Genomic DNA, 25,078 nt, shown 5'->3' with positions numbered 1-25,078 from the left:
AAAAGGCATGAACAAAGGGGTTGTAGTTCTGCTCTTCCGGCCGTGATAAAACAGGAGCCAGAAAGTTCACCCGACTACTTTACCTTCGTGCGAAGACAGTGGGTCAAACATGGCAAGCAGAGACTCTGACTGAGATGGAGGAGAGGTCAGCTGGTGGGCACCTGAAAGACATGGGCAGACGGTATACCAACTCAGGAGTCATGACTCAGAAGCAGTCTCCACGCAGCGAAAAAGGCTTTCTCTTCCACAGGTTTCCTTTTTGACCAATCAGAACTTGAGGGGCATACCAGAAAAAGCAGTCTAATAAATAGTATATTCTGATTACGTCAAATTCACTTTAGGTTTTTATCTACATACATGGATTTTAATTATGTTTAAGTGGTCTAGTATCCATATGCCTATTACTTTTAATGGCCAAATTATATTGTGGTTATTGCAAAGAGCAGAGTCAGAAGATGAAAATCATCAAAACTTTCAGAATGTTTTAAGTTTCCTGAGTCCACTTTGCCTTCACCTATAAAAACAAAGACAACACTACCTACAAAAGGAGCATAAATTAAAAGTTCTAAAACTTGAAATTCACTATTGTTCTCAGCAACAGAGAACTCATAACAAAAGTGAGTCAAGCTACATTATACCACAAAATAAACTTGAACCTCTAAAATATGTTATTTTAAAGCTACAGAGTAAAAGATGATTCCTCTGAGCATGAGTGCTCAGTCGCTCAGTCATGTCCAACTCTTTGCGACCCCATGGACTGTAGCCCACCAGGCTCCTCTGTCCACGGAATTTTCCAGGCAAGAATACTGGGACAGGTTGCCATTTCCTAGTCTAGAGGATCTCCCCAACCCAGGGATTGAACCCATGTCTCTTGCATATCCTGCATTGGCAGGCAGATTCTTGATGCCTGTGCCACCTAGGAAGCCCCCTCTAAGCATATGTCTAAACAATCAAAATGAGAGACTATTAAAACACATAAGTATGCAGAGACTAATATGAAAGAAACTGTTGCTCTAAACTTTCTGAGTCTGAGTTCTTTTTTGATAATGAATGATAGTATGATTTTTCCATTTGATTTTCCTTTTGTTCTGTCTTATAATTACTTTCCTTTCTAAAAACTACAGAAATAGTTTATCATTAGGAAAGATAGCTTAGAATTATCAGTTTTCAAGATTTTGGTCTTAGGTCATGTAAAACATGCTTAATTTCTTTAAATTATTTTTTTATATTTTGGCTGCACCGCACAGCATGTGGTATCTTAGTTCTCCACCCAGGTTCCAACCCACATACCTGACAGTGGAAGTGTGGCGTCTCAACCACTGGGCTGCCAGGAAAGTCCCTTACAATTTCTTAACCCTAAAACCTTACTTATATGTAAGGTTATATATAATAGTATAACTAATATAAGATATATTATAAAATATATAAGATATATCTTATATATCTCATATAAGATTGGTTATATCTAATATAGTTAACCATACTAGCAATTAAAACTGAAAAGAATATATAAATAAAACATTTAAACTTTTGATAAATTTTATATTAAAATGTTACATATATTAATTCAATTGAATACACTCATTAAATGGTAACACAAATAACCTTTTTAGGTGAAAAGTAACTATATTTTCCAAAATAAAAAGCCAGAAGAGTGACACATTTACATTTTTGCAAATTCCTTCATAGAACACAGCTAAATTCTCATATCTGCTTCTGCTTTCCATCTGTTGCACTGTGCTGTTGTGGTTGAAGTATATAAGGAAAAGCTGATCACACAAAGATATGCAAGTAGAAAGGAGATAATATTTTAACAGCCTTTTCAGGAAACTGTGGATGCTGCTGCTGCTAAGTCACTTCAGTTGTGTCTGCTCTTCAAATACTACACCAAACCTTGGCAGTAGTAACTATTTTTTAAAGATTAGCTACAATTTGGAAGCTGAAACCAGACCAACGAACTTTTTTGTACTGTTACATTAAAATTCAAGTGGTCTGTCTTGCACTTTGAAGGAATCTTTTACCCAAGCATGATTTTGTAACATCATGTGTTGGTCATCTGCAAAATATTGGTTCAACTAGATAAATGCACATCTTCCAAATTTGACACCATTCATCATATAATATCCAGAAAAAATGACGCTCTCAGTATCACCACCAATCTCACCAGAAAAGTTTTTAAATAGCAGTAATCTGTCATGCTCATGGACGTAGACACAAAGCTTTCCAAAATTCTGATTTCTATCTGAAAGCCTGAATTTTATCACTGGCAACAAACTCTACCCTGTCAGCTGTTTCCTTGAAATAACAGGCTCATTTTGTTAATTTTCAAGAAATGTCTGCCAAATACTCAAGTACCAATAACTACAGCTTATCATTCTTTCAAGTAAAAACGATGTTTCATGAAAAAACAAACAATGAAAAAAGAAAAAAAACCCAGCTTCTTCAGTTCATAACTCAATCATATAAGCTTTTCCTTAGACATGTCATATTTCAGAATGCAGCAAAAATCCATTAGGGATACTTCCTGTGTCTTCAGAATATTAGACAGATGTGTACTCAAGGGTTGAGATATAAAATTAAATAATTTTTACTGCTTTATCAAACACATTCATAAGTAAAACTTTTATTTTTTTTAACTCTGAGAAAAGAACACAGTGACTGGTAGCCTGGTCCTGCTTTGTCCTAAAGGCCTCGACAAATTTATCCGTCTTTGCTTGTGCACTATCAGTGTGACGTCAGTATGGTACAAAGGACAATAACCTTTTATTATACGAAACCAGTTTTGACCTCATACCTCCCCAGCCCCTCGAGAGGTCATAAGGGCCCTCAGTGGACCGTGGACACTACACTCTGAAAACTGCTGGTTTAGAACAGTGGTTCTCAACTGGGGCTTGCTGTACCACCAAAGTGATCATTTGGCAATGATTTTTGGTTTTCCCCTGATAGCTCAGTTGGTAAAGAAGCTGCCTGCAATGCAGGTGATCCCAGTTCAATTCCTGGGTTAGGAAGATCTGCTGGAGAAAGGATAGGCTACCTACCCACTCCAGTATTCTTGGGTTTCCCGTGTGGATCAGCTGGTAAAGAATCCGCTTGAAATGTGGGAGACCTGGGTTCAATCCCTGGGTTGGGAAGATGCCCTGGAGAAGGGAAAGGCTACCAACTCCAGTATTCTAGCCTGGAGAATTCCATGGACTGTCTAGTCCATAGGGTCACAAAGAGTCAGACATGACTAAGCAACTTTCACTTCTGGTTGTCATGACTGCACAAGAAGGGGATGGTACGCTTCCAACAGAGGCCAGAGATGCTGCTAAACATGCTACAATGCACAGGACAGGCCCCACAGCAAAGAATTACCTGGCTCAAAATGTCATAGTGTTGAGGTAAGAAACCTTGGTTTAGAATAAACAAAAATGTAAAAATAAAAATACTTCAAAACCCAGTACCCAAATCCTGTAAAGCAATTATCCTTCAATTAAAAAATAAATTAAAAAAAAAACCATTACACAGTATATAAAACCACTACTTACTAGCACTCTGGTACTTCTTCCCAGTGCTTTCTTTAGGATAGGGGTTTTTTTACATTTTATTATCTTATATATAAAATGCTTTAAGATAAAATTTCCAAGTGATATTATGTTCTAGGTATTTCTCCAAATTATTTCATATTCTTTAAAGTATTTAAAAAACAGCTGTGCAAGTTCTAATAAGTGGTTACTTCAAAATTCACTTAGCCATTCTATTTTTCAGTTCTTAGGTTGTTTTAAGTTTTCTGCCAATACAAATATTATGAAGAATGTCTTGGTGCATAAGACTTTCTCCATACATCAACTGTTTCCTTATGACAGATTCCTACAGTGGATTAACTGAATGAAATTTAGTATGTGAACCTTATTTTAAGGCCTTATACACATAATGCCCCAAAGATGTATAACAATTGATATCGCCATCAGCAATGTGTTAAGGTTGACAGTTTCAGTCATGGATGTGATCATTTCTATTAATAAAAGTCATTCTCATTTCCCCTTCTTACCATGGGTGACTTCATCCATGTCTGGACTAGTGACAGAATCTTTACCCCCAAAATCAGAGCTGCACTCAGATCTCAGATCTTCAATCTTATTGGGAATATCCTCAGAGGTTGCACTTATACCTTCAGAAAAAAAAAAAAAAAAAAAAAAAAAATGGTAAAAAAAATAAACAGCAAGAACAACAAAATAACCACACAAAAAGTATATGAGGTTTGGAGAAATGTATATAGTCTCACATTTTTTTGTGTCCCAGTTCTTTACAAGGGAGTTGTTTGGTATTATATACTTTCTTGTACTATTGCTTAAATATATTTACCATGATTTGTACAACATAATCAGAATTACCACACGACAGCTAAATACAGTAGCAGAGGCTACCAAGAACAGATAGTTATGGAGGGAACACACACAGACTGTCTATCAACTACTCTGACAAGTTCTATAAAGGCACATAGTAACTTCTCACACATGTCAGATCCGGAAGAAATAACTGTTTCCTGGGAGTTACTCAGATCTTAAACAAAATATATATCTTTGCTATTGACTTTATAAAGGGGGAAGTGGGAACACACCTTCAAGTCCTTATTCCTTAAAACAAGACAGACATACCCGACACAACACTGAGGCCTGGTGTGCTGGGGCGGGAACTGACCTCCCTGACATCCGTATCATCAGATGTGCTACCCAGTCCAGAACAGCTCTCCAGTTCCTGCAGTCGCTCTTCCTGCTTTAGATCTGGGGCCTCTAAGCAGAAGAAGTGAGGTACCACATTAGTGATTCTGCTAGCACATCACAGTTTCAGCTTTTGTGACCCAGATGAAGAAAGCTACGGGGGCGTGAACGGACTCAGTGCAAACAGACTTCCAAGTCTGGGCCAGTTAGCAAAGCCAGTTAGAGCAAGTGTTAAAGAAGTCAAGGTTGTGGTTTTATCCCGATACAGGCCAGTTCACTGTGCACAGATGAAAACTCTGCTTCCAGATCACTAATCTCAGAGTATTCTTTCTTCTGGTTAAGTAAACTAAAGAATACAGGCGAGCCTGCCATTAAATCAACCACTTTCTAAAAAAATAACTCCAATGGTGGCTCAGATGGTAAAGCACATGTCTGCAATGCAGGAGACCCGCATTCGATCCCTGGGTTGGGAAGATCCCCTGGAGAAAAGAAATGGCAGTCCACTCCAGTAGTCTTGCCTGGAAAACCCCATGGACAGAGGAGCCTGGTACAGTCCATGGGGTCACTAAGAGTCGGACACTACTGAGCGACTTCACTTTCACTTTCATGGATGCTTGGCAGTGAGCTAATCCTACCATCTCCTTACGGACAGGTTAGCATGTCTGAATGTGATAAGGTTAAAAAACACATATCAAAATCACTTCATATTTTTGAGCCAAGCAGATGAAACAGAATGTAATTCAGATACCCAGTTGCTTATATTTGCATCCTGGTAATTGATATTTAGTTGAAGCCAAGGATTTAAATTCATAAGCAGAAAAAAAGCAGAAATGCAATACATAAGAGAAAGTACAAAATACACCTAGCAGGCTACAGTCCATGGGGCTGCAAGAGTTGGACATGACTGAGCAACTAAACCACCGCCACATTTATAATAATAACCCTGCACAAAAGAATTCTTGGGATTCCAGAGTCTCAATTTCAATGCATTTCAAAAATACATTCGGTATCTTTGGGTTAAATTCTCCAAATCTAAACATGCTTATTACCAGGTATTCAACCACTCAAGGTTCAAGCTGTGCTGCTATTCTTCTCTTGCAATAAGTTAGTGACAGACATTGAACTCAATGTCCACATAGAATCCTGATGAGTTACTAACAATTGCTTTCAAGATAACTGAACCAAGTCAGAAAGCACCTGTTATCTTAGCCTCTGCCATCCAACACTACATTTTTTCTTGATGGACACAAAACATCCTAAACTAATTTACCATTTAACGTTTTTAGCAATGTTATCGCCTCATACTTGTCAAACGTGTATCTGACAAAAGGTATACATAATATAGAAATTAGGATGCCTTACATTCAAAACTTCCGTGCAAATCAAAAGCAAACAATGACAGCATACTAACCTGAGTCACTTGGCAATACCTCTACACTCCAAGCTTCGCTTGTTGTCTCTGATATGGTGGAACCAGTGCAGGGGTCAAGAAGCACTGACCCTGAACCTGGCAGGCACAGTAAACTGCCTAACATGTTCTCTGCTGCTGCACCTGCATAACCAATGGGGAGCAAAGGGTTAACAAAATCCTCAGGGAAAGAGCAGTGATGAAGGGAAAAGGGCAAACACGAAGCTAACAAAATCTCTCTACTCACAGGAAAAAAGCCAAGGTAAGAGTAATTTCAATCAATAAAACCACTAAAAACACACATTTCCCACTTGGGTCACCATAGCACGAATGCCTTTTCATCAGTTTCCTACTATTCACCTTGGTCTCCACTGAGAAAACACAGTTCATTAGGTCAAGTCATTGCAACAAGCTTTCACTCTTGTTTTTCAGCAAATTTTGTGTGTCCTCAGCACTTCTCTAATAATTATAGTCCTTCAGGGATTAAAAACACTCAGAGACATTTAACCACAGAAAGTTATACTGGCCAAATGTTTTTTTCTGGCACATTAGCCACATATTCAGAGCAATAAAGTATATTTGCAGGAAAATACACATCTCCTCTGTAGCATTCATTCAACTGCAAATACAGCTTATTGCCCAAATACAGCTCACCTACAGGAAAAATATCACTTTGACATCTGGAACAAAATAATGCAAAACCAATTGGGAAATCTATTTATACGTCTTAAAAACACAAACAGAAAGATTAAACATTGTTGTACATCTGTGTTAAAAATAGTCAAGTTCAGAACGCTCCACTACTTCTGATTAAACCTAATAAACTTCTATTTCAGTAGATGAAGAACTTTTGGAAAAAGGTTACTGGCAAAAGTTACCTTTTAAAGATACGTCACAGTTACCAAGGGGAAAAGATGGGGGGCAGGGATGGATAAATTAAGCGTTTGAGATTGGCATATGCACACTACCATATATGGAATATATGGTCATTAGGGACCTATCATATAGCACAGGGAACTCTGCTCAATGTCCTGTAATAATCTACATGGGAAAAGAATCTAGAAAAGAGTAGATAGATGTGTATGTGTAACTGAATCACAACTAACACAACACTGCAAACCAACTATACCCTGATATAAAATTTAAAATTTTTTAAATAAAAGAAAGATATGTCATGAAACAATCACAAATAAAATAATGTCTGGAACATGCCTAAACATAATCACATAATCAGGAGAGGGGATGAAAAGGTGGGAGAAGAGATGAAACAACTGGCCCGGTGTGTATAACTGCTGCATCTGGGTGACGGGTAATGATGCTCAGTGTACTGTTCTCTCCTGTATTTGTTTGAAACGGTCCATGATTTAAAAAGAAAATAAAGATGGTGATTACAAGACTGTGTGACTCTTTCAGAAGGGACAGAACACTATCCTTAAAAAGGTAACTTTTAACATATGGAAACTGTATCTCGATAAACCTGATACTAGAAAAACAGAAAAAGAGAAAACTGTTCCTTCTTTGGAGCAGAATTAAACCTTCCAGAAGTGAATTCAGGTTTTAGAGAATCTCAATATCATATCACTCTGAAAGGCTTTACGGCTATAACCCATAAGCATTTTCATTTTAAGGCAAAGTGTTTAGTTTCAAAAGAATATGCTAATCATAGACTAAGAACATATCCTAGGCTCTGTAAACAAGAATTGACAAGAAAATAATTCAAAAGATTGATTCTTCTTTTTTGTATGGGGAAGAACCCTTAAATGCAGACAGAGAAAACACTACCTGTATTTCAATAAAGAGAAAAAAAAAATACACAAATGCCTTGTCACATACAATTATCTCAGTTTTCCAGTTATTAACATACACACCATGTTAGAGCACGGAAGCTCCCTCCCATGAAGGGTGGGTGGATACGAATAACCGAACAGCAATCTTCCAGAGACATTCACCAGCAGTTACCTGCGATTTCTTGCAAGCGATCTTCATCAATGTTAGGGTCAAAATCACTTCCCAAGACATCCGTACTCCACGTCTCACTCACTGTTTCTGATATATCCCTGTCATCTGTCAGTCCCATCATGTCACGGATTTCAAACTTCCGGAGCTTATCATCAAGATTATCCTGCGTGGTAGCTAGCAAAAGCAAAATTAAGCACTTTAAAACTCACAGCATAGCTACCGTTTTTAAAATCAACTTTAAAGAACTTTATGTCTTTGAACTCCAACTTATATATTTGAACACGAACATTCAGCACACAGTACCAAAACACGAAATTATTCCCTCATGGATGTACTCTTTCCCTCTCTGAACCAAGCTCAACATATGTCCTCCCCGTTCTGGTCAGTTACTGTCTCTGCGTCCTCAGTAGTGTGACACTGTTCAAGAATTGGGATATATGCCCCTTTCTTCGAATTTGGACAGGCCTGGTAACTTGCTTTGTCCAAAGGGATAAAGAGGAAGTGAGCCAGCTGCGAGGTTAGGCCTCAAGAGATCTCACAAGCATCTGCTCTCTCTCTTCCTTGCTTCTGCCCCGAGGACAAGATGAAACCAGCTTTTTAGGGGAGGAGGAACCACACGGAACAAAGGAAAGGTCATCCTAGACGAGCCAGCTCCCCACTGACCAACAGATGCCCAGCTAAAATTAGCAGAGCTCCCTACTTTGACTACTGGTGATCCAAGATGCATGAGGGTCCAGATTCGATCAGGGAACTGCATCCCACAAGCTGTAACTAAGGGTCCTTCGTGCTGCAACCAAGACCTGGCATAGCCAAATAAATATTTTTTAAAAAGAATACCACAATCACCTAAAAGGTTTGTTAAAGAAGTGATATTCTTTCAACTTCCATCTTAAGCTAATATTATTTTAGGTTTCTGCTTTTTGCAGAAAATTTAATCCTAAATAACATAGTGACAAACTGATTCAGTAAAACTCAGCCATACTTTTATTCAACCCACATGTAACCTGACTGGCAACCCTCTTTTCCTTTCTAAAAAGAGATTAAACCATGATTTCTAGAAATGAGACATGGGAAATGCCTTTTCTTTTTTTTTCCTTTTTTCCTAACTCCTCAGGTGATTTTTACACCCACTGAAGTCATTGCCTCAAATCCAGTTGAGGGCAATAAACATTCCCATAAAATCCACCAGTGATCTTTTTCTACAAGGACAACAGGGATCCATCTGCTTTTCATCCTAACCTCACATTATCACCCTACTTGACAGTTCCTGAGAGAGTACTATGGTTTCCCAGCTCCTTGGCTTGCTTATACTATTAATATTACTTTACCTAGAGTATCTCTAGAGTTTCAGCCAATGCCAATGCCAGCCAGGCTTCAAGGCTAGTATTTTCTCCCTATAAGCCTTTCCCTACACTTTGAAACCACATGTATTTCTTACCCAGAACTGCCAATGCACTTTTATGATAATTTTAATCATTTGTGTACCATTTTCTCCCTATTCTAAGTTCCTTGAGCCCTCAGAATTTATCTTAGCACCCCTTAAAACTGAAATACTACAGAACTGAAATACCAAGTATTATACAATTCAAGCAATTCATTTTAATTCTTCTATGTAATTTAAGCCTAAATAATCCACTTAGCAACTAAATACTTTTATTTTTCTGGCTCCACTATGCAGCTTACAGGATCTGAGTTCCCCGACCAGGGATTAAAGCAGGCCATCACAGTGAAAGTGCCAAGTCCTAACTGCTGGGCTGCCAGGGAATTCCCAACCAAACACATTTTTAAGAACTGTAGGAACTATGAATAAATGCCAGTTTAATGGCCATTATATAATCAACTAAACACAGCCAACTCACAGGAAAACAGATTGCTTATTCTGTGACCAGGTAAATTCTCTGCTACTTGAGCAACTGAATTCGACCTCACTTTACCTTGCTCATGCTCTAATAGCTGTAGAGCTTCAACTCCATTACTCCCAGAAGGTCCTGCTCCAAGCTCTGACACAGATTCCCCCTCCAAGTCTAGTGAGGACACTGAATTAGAACGATTTGAAGGACCTAGAGAGATGTTTATACTGTGAGTGAACTTTACAAGACAGTCATGAGCCGCCATGTACTGTTTCATGCCTTGATAAGAAAATAAAAGACTGATTAAAGTGCTTTTAATGCTGTTACACCCTAAAAATAAACACACCCTTTAGCCAGAAATTCTGCTTTTAGACATTTATCCTAAGGAACTAATCAAACTCCATCTAAGGTTGCTTGTTGCAGGACTTCTTATAATGTCTACAAAGTGGAAACAATCTACTTGTGTAATCAGAGAAGAAAGTTTAAATATATTATGAGAAATGCCCATTTGAAGTTAAAGAAAGTAGCCATTAAAAACTATGTTATTTAAGAATGCTCAATTACAGAGGGAAATGTTATTGTTACACTGTTAAACCAAAAAAGCTGCAAAACAGCATAAGCCTAATTTTGCTGTAAATAAACCAAAATGTTAACTGTTATTAATAGAAAGGTAAGGTTACAGATGGTTCAATTTTTTCCCTTCATTCTCTAGAATGAATGTACATTACTTACATTTTTAAAAGTGGGGGGGGGGGGGAAGAAAAGTTATTACTGTTTATGTTATCCTAAAATGTTAATCAACTTGAAACTCTTTCATTAATAAAGCTTGTCCTTGCACATGGAGTGACATATTCTCACTTTACAATCTTGCCTTTTTATTTCCTTTTTAATTCCTATCCTATTTCCATTGTATCTTTCCGCTTCATTAAAAGGTTAAAAGTATACACAATGTCCTGAAATATTATGAGTCCATTTTTTCCATTTACACATGCATTAATCCCTCTAAAGGAGCTCTATAAGCTTTGGTATATTTTAATACTAGTGAAATAAAACTCGGTATTATTCAGGTCTCAATAAAGACATACATCTTCTCTACTTTATATGACCAAAGGTCTCTTGCCATCTTAATTTTATTCAGAGAAATCATCTTTACAGCCAACTGTTCAAGATCATTAGAGGAAAACTTCATTACTCTCCTCGGTGAGAGGCACAGATGGCATAATTATAATTTATAAGGCTCCTTTAAAGAACAGAAAACAAAATATTACTTGAATCACACAACTCCTTGAATGAAGTAACCCTTCACCTTCAGATATTCCTTCCAGATTATCACTGCACAGGGAGAAGCGCAAGGTTTTATCAGGTTTACCGTGGAGTTTGTTTTCATCAACAGGGACGTCTCCTTGTCCTCCATCCGAAAGCTGCATGTTGAGGACCTGAAAAATAAAATGCCATTAGTTTATCACAACGGAAAGATTGCTGATAAGAAAAACAAACCATGGCAAATGCATATTTAATTTCTTCTTAACATTAAATAATAGTTTTTTAACTAAAAACCCATTTACAGGGTCTAAGTGCCCCTGGGATGCAAGTACATCAAGAAGAACTGAAGAACTGAACCTATGCCTTTCCATGACCCTACTGGTGTCAGTCACTCAACAGGCAATCAGATGCCAATGGGCAGTTCAGGACTGCAGGAATCCGAGGCTTCAGGGTCAGCAGTCTGTCCCTGATGGTTCAGAGGTTAAGACTCCCAGCTTCCATTGCAGCGGGAATGGGTTCAATCTCAGGTTGGAGAACCAAAATCCCTCATGCTATACAGCATAGCCAAGAAAAAAAAAATCTAAATTTCTTAAGGTTAATAGCTATAAGTAAGTGTGTGTAACAATACAATCATACCTCATTTTCTGACATCATCCCTGGAGTAAGCTGGGGACCTGTTCCTAAGGAAATGACCAACACCTCTTCTGGCTGCACCTCCTGGATGGTTTCTTGAGCTGATCCTTCATGGTCCATATGCAAGTCCATTAGCACATTAGTGCGACTTCTGCTCCGAGTTGCTAACAAAAAAATTTCAAGTATGATAATTTACAGAAAAAACAAAATGAAGAAAATGGCACATTAATACAAAAATATATTTTCTATTAATGTAGAACACTTGCGCATGCACAAAAAGACTGGTGAGAATGTGAATAAGAAAAAAATATATATGTCTTCCCAGGTACTCGTCTAGTGACTGACACAAACTCTCCTTCAAAACTGATCCACAGAAACAATGATCCATGTTCACCTGACAGGGAGTGACAGATTACACCTGCAGAACAGCAAACACGCCTCCATCACTTTAAGACTTGGGGGTGACAAGAAAAGCATTACTTTATTCTTTTACCTTTTCAAGGTATCTTCAACTACTTCTACAACATAATGACTTAACTGCCACAGGTCTCCCATATTCATAACTATACTCACAAGCATTAGAAAATTTCATATGGAAATCTCATAGCCATACAAAGTTATATGCATTAATTAGGCAACTGTTAATAAAACAGAATCAAAACATTGTTTTTTTCTGAACTGTATTAACCTCTTTTCAAAGATACAGAAGAGTTCTCTGTTTGAATACACATTTCGTTTCTGCTTTATGGGAACAGTCTGAACTAACGAAGGATCTAATTATTTTGTGGTGCTTTTTCCCCTGTCTATAAGTAAATAAGTAATAGCTTTAGAAAGTATTCCATCCTACAGATCTTGTAAGAACTTTGGAAACTGAAAGATTTAGATAGTTTGTGACAAATTCTCTATGAGTTTCAGTCCTCTGTGATAAGCTTCAGTTTTCTTTTAGAGGCCATTACAATTCGATACAACCAGAATACTAAATAGATACTCTTTCTGTACAAAATAAAAAACATAGACAAAGCCAAAACACTCAATAATAACAAAAGCCTTTCACCTTCAGTTTGAGTGAAAGCTGACCTACTTGAAGACAGAAATATAAACAATCATGTTCTCTCCACAATGCTGTAGATCAGTTCATCAATCACTCGAACTTTCAAAAACTCAAAGTACACACCAACTTCCAAAAGTCTAAAGCAGGTTTCACTCACACCCTTCTTCGCTGACTCTGTCTTCTCTTGAATTGTAAGCTTAAATTCAGCTTTATGAACAACTACACGAAATCTTACGGAATAAACTTTATAATTTGTAAAAATGCAAGTAATCAAAGTTCATGTAGCAATTTACATAAAGCAAAAGCAACATGCACATGGAGCACGATTTCATAAACTATTTCTTAAATAAAAGTTGTGTAAGAAGAGGAACAGCCTATTACCCACCAAACGGGGTTACTAGAGTAATATGAGCAGTAAGACTGGTGGCTGAGGAATCCCAGGCAGTGATGGCTGCTAACTGTTGTCCTGGGTTGCGAAGGCATTAAACAGAAAGAAAATCGACCCTCTGAATAACGGACATATCTCTTACAATAGGAAGTAAGTTCAACGACCAGGTCACACAACTGTACAAAATCACAACAGGCAAACATTTGAAGTTTACTTTCCATGATACTTTTCCTTTTATATCATGACACTTCTGAATGACAAGAAATGAAAGAACTAATGTACACGAGTGAATCATGGAAGAAAAAAAAATCTCTGGTTTACCAAACACCACTTGTTTCTTAATGCTAAAAATAAAAAAAGAAAAAACCCGACAAATACGACTATAATACTGAATGTCAAGTTTTACTTTTTTCTTTCTCTAGTTCTGAAAATTGACATTTTGGGATGACAAAAGCCAAAGACTTGAAGAATATGATGCCACATTCCTACTGATGTGTGTGCTCAGTCATGTCTGATTCTTTGTGACCCCGTGGACTGTAGCCCACCAGGCTCCTCTGTCTATGGAATTTTCCAGGCAAGGATACTGGAGTGGGTTACCATTTCCTACTCCAGGGGATCTTCCTGACCCAGGGATTGAATCCATGTCTCCTGTGTCTCCTGCATCGCAGGTGGATTCTTTACCACTAGGCCATCTGGGAAGCCCAGTTCTTAATATGCTTGACAAAATAAAATGAAAGTTTTGCCTGATTTCATAAAATAACAAAGATTTTAACTCAGTCATAAAAGATTGACTATTACTAATAATGAAAAATAGTAACTATATATTTTCAACTTTACCAATAGAAAACATCTAAAATAATGTTTTTATTATATCATTTAGAACTTTATGGAAAGGACAGGGCTACCTAATTCAAATAATGACTACTTAGAGCAAATCACATTTTCAAAATTGTCCAAGACACTGAAATATAAGTATACTGTAAGGGCCATGATTCCAATCAATTATGAAAAGTATGTCTAGATAAAGCTAAAGCCTACTGATGAATTTAACTAATCTGGTGCAATAATTTTTTAATGTTAAAACCTGAATTACTCCCAGTAAAAATGAAGAGAAGAGCTTCTCCAAATTATTGAAAACTATACCCCCAATCACTAAGCAATAGCCTAGCCTAATAAAGAAACATTAAATTTAAAGGAAAGCCTCAATATGAGAAATTCTCTTTACCTATAGGCAATCGATTCTTTTTATTTGCTGGAGTGGTTGCTGGAGACAGCTGAGGAGTACTGTAGGGGGTCATTTCCAGACTGCTGCTTTTTCCTGGCTTTGCCTGGGGTAGATTTGCCAGTAAGTTGTCAAGAGCCATTCTATCTTCTCTCAGTTGATCTCCAGACATCACACTCTTCATAAAATTCACCTGGCAAAAGTAAAAAGGACATTAGCTTGTGAGATCAATTTTTCAAACAGTGTATATTTCTCACACAATGTAATTCATCCACAGGTCTGCCCACGTTTAGATAAATGACTTTTGAGGGAAAAAAATTCTATTACAGAATAAAGCCATTACCAGAGTAATAAGCTGACTGTAGGTTATATAAACCACAGTTCTGCTCAACCCTTCCAGGAGATTAACGGAGGACATTGGCGGGGTCTCCACTGCACGGCCTCCAATCACAACATCAAGGAAAGCAGCAACACAGCTCTGTTCAAACAGGAGAAAAAAATCACTGTGAAACACTCTCCCTTTAAAGTAAGGGAACAGATGGGGACACATGTACACCCGTGGCAGACTCATGTCAATGTATGGCAAAACCAATACAATACTGTAATTAGCCTCCAATTAAAATAAATAAATTAAAAAAAATAAAGTAAGGGAACAAAATTTCTGATTAAGACAAACAAGCACGTAGAAAGCTTTTCTTCTTGAAAATTATATTAAACCCAATATTTGAAAAAAATTAAACTCTATAAATTGATATAAAATAATCAACAAGATAGTCTGGTATGTGAAATAGACATGAGGCCAACAGTACACACAGTCCTACCACTTGTAATTAGGAAAACATATTCCTAAAAATATATTAGGAATATACATATAGACTTCTTGAAGGACGCACAAAAGATTGGTAATATAAAGAACCTTTAGAAGAGGAAATGAAGGTTAGAGATCAGAGGTGGAAGGGAAACTTCACTACATAACCTTTGAATTTTAATCTAGGTTGAATGTACAGCCTACTAAAAATATGATAAATTTTTATTTAGTTAAATCAACTGAACGATGCCACGTTAAGTTATGAAATCCATTTAAAATTATCAATCATTGCTGATTCATATATTCATAGACTTAATTTTGTAACAATTTTTAAAAATCAAACTTTAAAAAATAATCTTAACAGCTGTTTGGCTCTCATTACAATGGCATCGCCTCAACATTTCAGCAAGTGAGCATTAGTAATCTTTGATGACATCTTCCTTTAAATGTTACTGATCCAACATTGTATCCTCTACAGCCAAACCAAGCATAATTGAAAAGAATATTTAATTTACACATCACTGAGAGATAAGCTTTAATAAAGAGAACAGTTAGATTCACTAATATTTTAGCAGAACTTTCCATACAGAGTCCTTTACATGACATAGGATCCGCTCTTACTTTGTCAAATTTTCCAAGGCTGCTCTTTGTCCGGGGATCTCCCTCTTCAGAGCCAGTCATTGCTAATTGCTGCAAAAGGCGGCCAACCTGAAACCCAGAACAGAGGTGGGAAGACGCAGGCTGGAGAGACAGTCCCCACTGTGAAAGCATCTCCATTCTACTCTAAAAATCTGTTTCATAAGAATATTCACACCACCTAACCAAACATACAAAATGGGATCCCCAATAAAATATGCATCTTGACTCTGTCAGCTTTTACTATATTTTAAGGACTTCTGTTTTTCACATTTTTATTTATTTATTTATTTTTGGCTAGACTGGGTCTTCATTGCCGCACAGGCTTTTTCTCTAGTTGCAATGAGCAGAGGCTACTCTTGAGTTGCAGTGCGGTAGCTTCTCTCGAGGCCGAGCACAGGCTCTAGAGTGCAAGGGCTCAGTAGTTGAGGTGCACGCATCCAGCTGCTTCCCAGCAAGTGGGATCTTCCCAGACCAGGGATCAAACCCGTGTCTCCTACACTAGCAGGCAGATTCTTTACCACTGAGCCACCAGGGAAGCCCACTGTATTTTATTATGTTTATACTGAGCTATAATGAATAAGTAGAAAATTTTGCTTTGTCTTTAATGCATATTATATCAACAATAGGAAATGAAGGTACATGACCTTTGTTTCTGCTGCTGTACTTACCGTATCTTTAAAAACTTAATTTGTAAAAGCTGACAAACTATCTCAAGTTATTATTAAGTACTTTTTTCTATAGTTCATAAAGTACTCAAGGTAAAAAATTTTTTCTAGACTTGAAAGCAAATAATTCCTACAGAACATAAGCTGTTTTGAAAGTAAATATTAAGTCTCAGAGCCAGATCCTTACTGCAAAAAGTGAACTGTTAATCTACTTTCTAAAGATATTTTGCTGAAAGTTATCGTATAGCATCATCTTCAAATCTGGGACAATCCCTCTTTTTACTCATTTTGAAAGCATGTGATTCTATCTCTACTGGAATGACAAAAATAAAACTATAATGATGTTATCGTAAGAATAAATTTAGTGTTTCAGAGATGACAAAGAAATTCTAATTTTATTTCAGGAATGTCTATGTAATTTCTAAACACCCCAAAATGACAGAACTAATCATGAAAAAAAAGCTTATCATTAAAAAAAAAATCATCCAAAGATAAGACATATGGTATTCCAAATAAACTCTATCTTCTTCACTGTATTTCTGGGAATAACATATAATTAAAAGAATCCCTTAAGAAACAAAAACATGATTTCAGTAGTTCAGATGATTAGGGGGAAAAAAAGTGCTAACATAGATCCAAAAATCTTCTTTTGAAAACGTTTAGGTCCAGAAGAGTTTCAGATTTCAAAATCTGGAGATTTTAGAAAGGCTGGTAACATACATACGTAACATGCCCAGTACTTAGGGTGGCATCCTATAGTCAGATACATTAACATTCCCACAGCAAAACACAAATACCCATTAACACGAAATGGACTATAAATAGCCTCTTGTTAGTTCAGGATAGGTTTTGCTACCAAAGGAAGTATAAAAGACCCTCTAAGTTTTTAATCATTCTGGATTGTGAAATCATGGGAAAGGGATGGTGGCCTTGTTCTAGAAAATGGAATCATCTAAATATTTAAAGTGTGTGAGGACTCCATTTTATCATACTTTCCATTCCCACCCCAATGCCCAATCAACTGGTCTCACACTGAATGCCCAGCAAAAGCATACCTGCATCAGGTTAAATCTCGCCACCTCATTAATGGGAGCATCGGAGATTATTCCATACTGTTCTGGATTGACGACTGCAGGACAAATGAAGCAGGCCAACAGGAGGTCAGTGCACATGGCCCTGACCTCCCCAACTTCCAGTCTGTCTACACAGGAGAGAGTTTTGTACATCTGTGACACGATCCACCTCAGACTATGTGGGAAGCAGTAAGTGTTCTGTTTGAGATAACCAATAAATTTGTTCACCAAGGCCACAAGTTTGGCCTCATTGGAATCCACCATCTCTTGAACCTTCTGCCTAAACCTGTCTGAGCCTTTCTCGCCAAAGAGTTTTTCCTGTTGAGCGGGGGAGAACCTCTCAATCAGCTTGTTTGGGTCTGTCTCCAGGTGATCTTCGTCTTCAACAAGGAGTTGCATGATCGGCTCATGTAAAGTAGCTGTGAGGAAAAGTTTGGCAGAAAACAGTCCTTCAGAAAAAAGTTTAAATAAGATGCTGAAGGCACAGGTTCCTCTCCTCAAAAGTCGTCTGGGGTTGTCACTTTCTTTAAGTTCAAATTCAATCAAGTATCTCAACACCTGAAGGAGGTAGCTTTCATCTTCTTGCATAATGCAGTTGCCATAGAGAGAGGTAAAAACTGTGTAAATGACACTCTGTGTGTTCTCCTGATTAAGTTTCTCTCCAGCAACCAAGGAGGAGGCAATAAGACGAGGATTTTCCCTTAGTCGACTCAAGAATTCTCCATAAGCAGTCTCCTGAAATCCCAGTTGCTTATACCCATCAACAAACTGTGTGTCTTCCAAAATCTTAGCATGTTGGCAACATTCAGCAGGGGAAGCTTCAGCACTAAAAAAAAATGAGCAAACAAGCAAAATAATAAAATTAACAACAATAATAATATAACACATATACTATACTGAAGCATGGAAACATGAGTTGGTTACAGTCCCACCAATGAGATCACTAGGAATTGCTAAAATCTTTTAGACCACCAGCACCTGAATATGTAAAGAAAGTCAAAACCAAAAAGTACAAAGGAGAACAGATTTCTCATATTAAATCAGGTTCCATGAAAAATATTGAGAAATAACCGTTATTCTGATTTCTATCATTGAAGATTGTTGTTGTTGTTTAGTCGCTCAGTCATGTCCAACTCTTTGTGACCCCCATGGACTTCAGCATGTCAGGCTTCCCTGTCCTTCACCATTTCCCAGAGTTTGCTCAAACTCATGTCCACTGAGTCAGTGATGCCATCCAACCATCTCATCTTCTGTCGTCCCCTTCTCCTCCTGCCTTCTATCTTTCCCAGACCAGGGTCTTTTCCAATGAGTCAGCTCTTTGCATCAGTATTGGAGCTTCAGCTTCAGAATCAGTCCTTCCAATGAATATTCAGGGTTGATTTCCTTTAGGAGTGAAGATTAGTCCTGCATCTTTTTGAATTTCATATTTATGGAATCATACAGTATGTACTCTTCTATGTCTGTCTTCTTTTCTAGACAATATACCACAGCATCACTATTTCTAAACTTAAAAACTGCTTCTTGAGGGACTTCCCTGGTGGTCCAGTGGTTAAGAATCCACACTTCCGCTGCAGGGGGCATGAGTGCAATCCCTGGTTGGGGAACTAAGATCCCACATGCCCTGTGGTGCAGCCAAAAAAAAAAAAAATTGCTTCTTGGAACAACAGAATAATGAAGTATTAACACAGTGAAAAGTGAGGTTTCTAAAACTGCTAAGTAGATACACAATAGCAAAACATGAAAATGTATATTTTAAATAATATTAGGAGAAAAGTAGGAAACAAGATAACTTACTCTCTATACAAGTAAAATGTTATATAATGCCAATGTACAAAATTAAACGCTGTGGTATAAAATATTAATGCTGAAGTTGTAATTCTCTACAACAGTGCTTAGGTCAATACATTAATTAATAAACAATATAAGCAAATACTCACCATTGGGATGCTGATTTAAGTTATCTTAAACAATGCACTTTGTTAGAAATATATTTGTTTATTTGCAGTTAGCAGTTATGTAACTGCCATAAGCAGAATTAAAGCGGTTTATAAAATTTCTGAACTCAAAATCTTTTCTTTACCTGGTGATGATAAGCCGATCCAAATTAATTCTCTGTTGCTTAGCAATCCATGCTGTACGATACAACTTTTCGGCTGTCTTAAGTACATCTGCATTAAGCCTCTGAATGAGCTGTTTCTCAGAGTTCACGTATAAGCGTTCCTGCTTGAGGTGATGGGCCAGAGTATGAATATCTAGCTTCACCATCTTCAAATGTGGAGAAGGTACAAAGGCTGATCACTAAGAGTAAAAAAGAAAAAAAAATATTTTTATTTTCGGGTCTCTCTGCTCAAATGTCTATTGAGAAAGGTCTTCTAAAACAACTCATTCTGAAACAGAGAAAATCACTTCTTATTCCCTCTTCTGACCTTTTATTAAGCATTTGCCCCTACTCAGCATATATTACATGCATGTTCAAGATGCTTAGAGTGGGGTTTCCCCACTGAAAGGCAAGGACTGCCAAGACCAAGGCTTGTCTGCTTTGTCGACTTACAGCTGTAATTTCAGGGCTAAGGAGAGGGCTTGGCTCAGGCCAGGAGGTAAAGAAGTATTTGCCACAGGAATGAATGAAATCACACAATTCTTGTTCATCTAGTAGCTAAACAAACTGATAAAAATAGCACACATATTTTAGAGCATTATTATTTAAGCTATACCCTTGAAGTTAGAATGCCTGCCAGACCACAAATGTTTTATATCAGCAATAGAAGCGTTTGTGGCCCAGATTGTCCAGACAGCAGTCATTAAGTTAGAAAAATGCTTCTCATTAAGAATTAAACATTAGTGGTGGGGAAGAGAAGGACTGGGAGTTCGGGATCAGCAGATGCAAACTGTTACATTCAGGATGAATAAACAAGGTCCCGCTGTATCGCACAGGGAACTATATTCAAAGCCCTGCGATAAACCGTAATGGGAAAGAATACTCATATCTGAGTTACTTCACAACATTGTACATCAATGCGGAATTTATACTTGAATATGTTGAATTTACATTTAAATCAATGTTGAATCTATACCTGAATAAAAAATTTTTTAAAGAATTAAACATTAAGATTGTATACTTAAAAGCTGTTATGAGAGTAAAGCTTTAAATGATCTCATCATAATAACAAGAAAATGGTAATTACATGAGGTGAAGGATGCATTAACTAACTTCACTGTGGCAAACTTTTGCAATATATGTGTACCAAATCGTTATAAACTTAAACTTACACAATGCTATGTCAATTATACTTCAATAAAGTTGTGGGGACAGCTGTCCCCCTCCAAATAAAAACAAATTTTAAGAAAAGGAATATATTAAAAATCTTTTTAAAAATGTCCCAACCAAACAAATTCATAATGGATTTATTTGGAATTGATAAACTATAATTTGCAGTGAATTCAGATTTGGAAAGAGGAACGTAGCCCACAGAACTCTCAATATGTTTACAGATCCAATGAAAATGCTTATATATATGAAATCAGTATTTTTGTGCTAAGACTTAAAAAAATACCAAGAATTAAACATTATGAGAGTCAATGAAAATACATTTAAAGCCACTTTTAAATTTAAATAATGAAATGGATTCAACAATTTTTAAAATAAGTTTGATTTCAGAAATTTTTAACCTTTATTTTAATGAACTACTGATTTCTGGGGAAGTTTCTGGTATTATCATCTAACCTGAATTTAACTGCTTTCAAAAAAACACTTTCTTGTACTTTATCAATTACCTAGCAAATTATTTCGGAGAAGGAAATGGCACCCCATTCCAGGACTCTCGCCTGGAAAATCCCATGGACGGAGGAGCCTGGTGGGCTGCAGTCCATGGGGTCACTGAGGGTCGGACACGACTGAGCGACTTCACTGTCACTTTTCACTTTCATGCACTGGAGAAGGAAACGGCAACCCACTCAGTGTTCTTGCCTGGAGAATCCCAGTGACGGGGGAGCCTGGTGGGCTGCTGTCTATGGGGTCACACAGAGTTGGACACGACTGAACTGACTTAGCAGCAGCGGCGGCAAACTATTTCAAGTCTCCTGTATTAAGACCCTCAGACTGCTTTCCTCTCAAAGATTTTAAATATGTCTACTTCACCAAGATGATTCGTTATTAAGTCACAAAAACATCCATGTATATTCAAAAAAACGGGTGCCAAACATATATAATCTTATTAACTCAGTCTAAAGAAAACACACATGACTTTGTAATCTTCCACGAGGGAATTCTGGAGAAGGCAATGGCACCCTACTCCAGTTTTCTTGCCTGGAAAATCCCATGGATAGAGGAGCCAGGTCGGCTGCAGTCCATGGGGTCGCAAAGAGTCGGACACGACTGAGCGACTTCACTCTCACTTTTCACTTTCATGCATTGGAGAAGGAAATGGCAACCCACTCCAGTGTTCTTGCCTGGAGAATCCCAGGGATGGCGGAGCCTGGTGGGCTGCTGTCTATGGGGTCGCACAGACTCGGACATGACTGAAGCGACTTATTAGAAGTAGTAGTAGTATGAGGGAATTCTAACATCCTCTAGGGGGCTCTAAATCCACAGACTAAGAACAGAATCACTGAACAAATGGTTGTAATTATGAGAAGTATTATAGTTAATGAAAATAAAACTGAAACGGGCTCTTAAACATCTCTATGTGTCATTAATAGTTCTGTTACCTTGGGTACATAATGCATATTCTCTAAACTTCAGGCTTTTTTCTCCTAAAACGTGGACGCAATACCTATATTTATTTTGTGCCTGGCATGAGTAACACATTAGGTACAAGGGATACAAAAAAAAAGATAAAACCTAGTCCTCAAGGACTTTCTAATTTAATAGAACCCCCATTCTATTAGACATACAAGTTAGTGGCTGCCCCCAAATATGGATAATATGCTGAAGGCTGTACAATGTAGAGCAGGGACAAAAGAGAAGGAGTGACGGAGAAGTTAGGTACTCGAGTCTGGTCTTCAAAGACAAGTATTTGGGCGGGGAGGCAGGGGTGGGATAAGAATTTGCCAGAAAAAAAGAGGATTTCCTCAGCGATCAATGCAAAGAAATAGAGGAAAACAACAGAATGGGAAAGACTAGAGCTCTCTTCAAGAAAATTAGAGATACCAAGGGAACATGTCATGCAAGGATGGGCTCGATAAAGGACAGAAATGGTATGGACCTAACAGAAGCAGAAGATATTAAGAAGAGGTGACAGGAATACACAGAAGAACTGTACAAAAAAGATCTTCATAACCCAGAAAACCACGATGGTGTGATCACTCACTTAGGGCCAGAGATTCTGGAATGTGAAGTCAAGTGGGCCTTAGAAAGCATCACTACGAACAAAGCTACTGGAGGTGATGGAATTCCAGGTGAGCTATTTCAAATCCTGAAAGATGATGCAGTGAAAGTGCTGCACTCAATATGCCAGCAAATTAGAAAACTCAGCAGTGGCCACAGGACTGGAAAAGGTCAGTTTTCATTCCAATCCCAAAGAAAGGCAATGCCAAAGAATGCTCAAACTACCGCACAATTGCACTCATCTCACACGCTAGTAAAGTAATGCTCAAAATTCTCCAAGCCAGGCTTCAGCAATATGTGAACTGTGAACTTCCTGATATTCAAGCTGGTTTTAGAAAAGGCAGAGGAACTAGAGATCAAATTGCCAACATCCACTGGATCATGGAAAAAGCAAGTGAGTTCCAGAAAAACATCTATTTCTGCTTTATTGACTATGCCAAAGCCTTTGACTGTGTAGATCACAAGAAACTGTGGAAAATTCTGAAAGAGATGGGAATGCCAGACCACCTGACCTGCCTCTTGAGAAATCTGTATGCAGGTCAGGAAGCAACAGTTTGAACTGGACATGGAACAACAGACTGCTTCCAAATAAGAAAAGGAGTACTTCAAGGCTATATATTGTCACCCTGCTTATTTAACTTCTATGCAGAGTACATCATGAGAAATGCTGGATGGGAAGAAACATAAGCTGGAATCAAGATTGCTGGGAGAAATATCAATAACCTCAGATATGCAGATAACACCACCCTTATGGAACAAAGTGAAGAGGAACAAAAAAGCCTCTTGATGAAAGTGAAAGTGGAGAGTGAAAAAGCTGGTTTAAAGGTCCACATTCAGAAAACAAAGATCATGGCATCTGGTCCCATAGCTTCATGGGAAAGAGATGGGGAAACAGTGGAAACAGTGTCAGACTTTATTTTTTGGGACTCCAAAATCACTGCAGGTGGTGACTGCAGCCATGAAATTAAAAGATGCTTACTCCTTGGAAGGAAAGTTATGACCAACCTAGGATAGCATATTCAAAAGCAGAGACATTACTTTGCCAACAAAGGTCTGTCTAGTCAAGGCTATGGTTTTTCCTGTGGTCATGTATGGATGTGAGAGTTGGACTGTGAAGAAGGCTGAACGCCAAAGAATTGATGCTCTTCAACTGTGGTGTTTGAGAAGACTCTTGAGAGTCCCTTGGACTGCAAGGAGATCCAACCAGGCCATTCTGAAGGAGATCAGCCCTGGGATTTCTTTGGAAGGAATGATGCTAAAGCTGAAACTCCAGTAACTTTAGCCACCTCATGCGAAGAGATGACTCCTTGGAAAAGACTCTGATGCTGGGAGGGATTGGGAGCAGGAGGAGAAGGGGACGACAGAGGATGAGATGGATGGATGGCATCACTGACTCGATGGACGTGAGTCTGAGTGAACTCCGGGAGTTGGTGATGGACAGGGAGGGCTGGCGTGCTGTGATTCATGGGGTCGCGAAGAGTCGGTCACAACTGAGTGACTGAACTGAATTGCGACTTCCAGATACACAGAGCCAATCAAGCAAAAGCACAGAGGTGTGTGATATTCAGAGAACTACACATGACTTCCTACAGTTTGAGGGCATGTGTGTTTGTGTGTGTTAAGAGTGAGGCTGGAGGCAGAGGACTCAATGTATAATGAGATAAGGCTACAGACAGACTGCACGCAGAACCCAGTGTTAAGAAACTGGACTGTGAAAAGAAAGAAAAGAAAAGAAAAAGAAACTGGACTGTAGGAGACGGGGAAAGAGTTTAAATGGATTAACATGATTAAATTTATATTTGAGAACATAAACTCTGGCAGTCAGGAGAAAGAGGAGGAGATAGGGATGGAACTAGATGAAGAAACACTACAAACTTGATAGGCAAGAAATACTGCAGTGGCAGTGGAAGGAATCGGACAGATGTGACAGACACTGGAGGCGAAAATCCTAGCTTGCTGACACTTATACATGGAGATGGCGAGGCCGGTGTTTCCAACTCTGGTGACAAGGGTTGGCTGTGGCGGTATACACCAGAATTGAGTATTATGTGAGAAAACCACTTTATAAACTGAAAATTGTGCCTGGTGTGGCT

The 25,078-nt window shown here is 38.0% G+C and overlaps 1 protein-coding gene across 6 annotated transcripts in view; it reads right to left on the bottom strand.

Moving 5' to 3' along the window:
• GAPVD1 (GTPase activating protein and VPS9 domains 1) overlaps positions 1-25,078 on the bottom strand; it is a 75,500-nt gene that overhangs the window by 24,143 nt on the left and 26,279 nt on the right. For 3 of the 6 annotated variants that reach the window (XM_044926339.2, XM_006049261.4, XM_006049263.4), the window contains exons 2-14: positions 19,740-19,957; positions 17,642-18,485; positions 15,904-15,990; positions 14,818-14,952; positions 14,478-14,667; positions 11,817-11,977; positions 11,224-11,353; positions 10,002-10,127; positions 8,068-8,241; positions 6,112-6,252; positions 4,638-4,772; positions 4,031-4,150; positions 84-161 (exon numbers count right to left, since the gene is read on the bottom strand). In XM_044926339.2, coding sequence (XP_044782274.1) covers positions 84-161; positions 4,031-4,150; positions 4,638-4,772; positions 6,112-6,252; positions 8,068-8,241; positions 10,002-10,127; positions 11,224-11,353; positions 11,817-11,977; positions 14,478-14,667; positions 14,818-14,952; positions 15,904-15,990; positions 17,642-18,485; positions 19,740-19,924 — 2,506 coding nt within the window. In that variant the 5' untranslated portion in view covers positions 19,925-19,957. Of the gene's footprint in view, positions 1-83; positions 162-4,024; positions 4,151-4,637; positions 4,773-6,111; positions 6,253-8,067; positions 8,242-10,001; positions 10,128-11,223; positions 11,354-11,816; positions 11,978-14,477; positions 14,668-14,817; positions 14,953-15,903; positions 15,991-17,641; positions 18,486-19,739; positions 19,958-25,078 lie in introns of those variants that run through there. The other 3 variants (XM_006049262.4, XM_044926338.2, XM_025261678.3) reach the window with 2 other exon arrangements.

Source organism: Bubalus bubalis, chromosome 12 (assembly GCF_019923935.1).
Source record: "Bubalus bubalis isolate 160015118507 breed Murrah chromosome 12, NDDB_SH_1, whole genome shotgun sequence".
NCBI classification, from domain to species: domain Eukaryota; kingdom Metazoa; phylum Chordata; class Mammalia; order Artiodactyla; family Bovidae; genus Bubalus; species Bubalus bubalis.
Note: the sequence above shows the minus strand (reverse complement) of the source record. Positions and strands in the feature narration are given on the sequence as shown.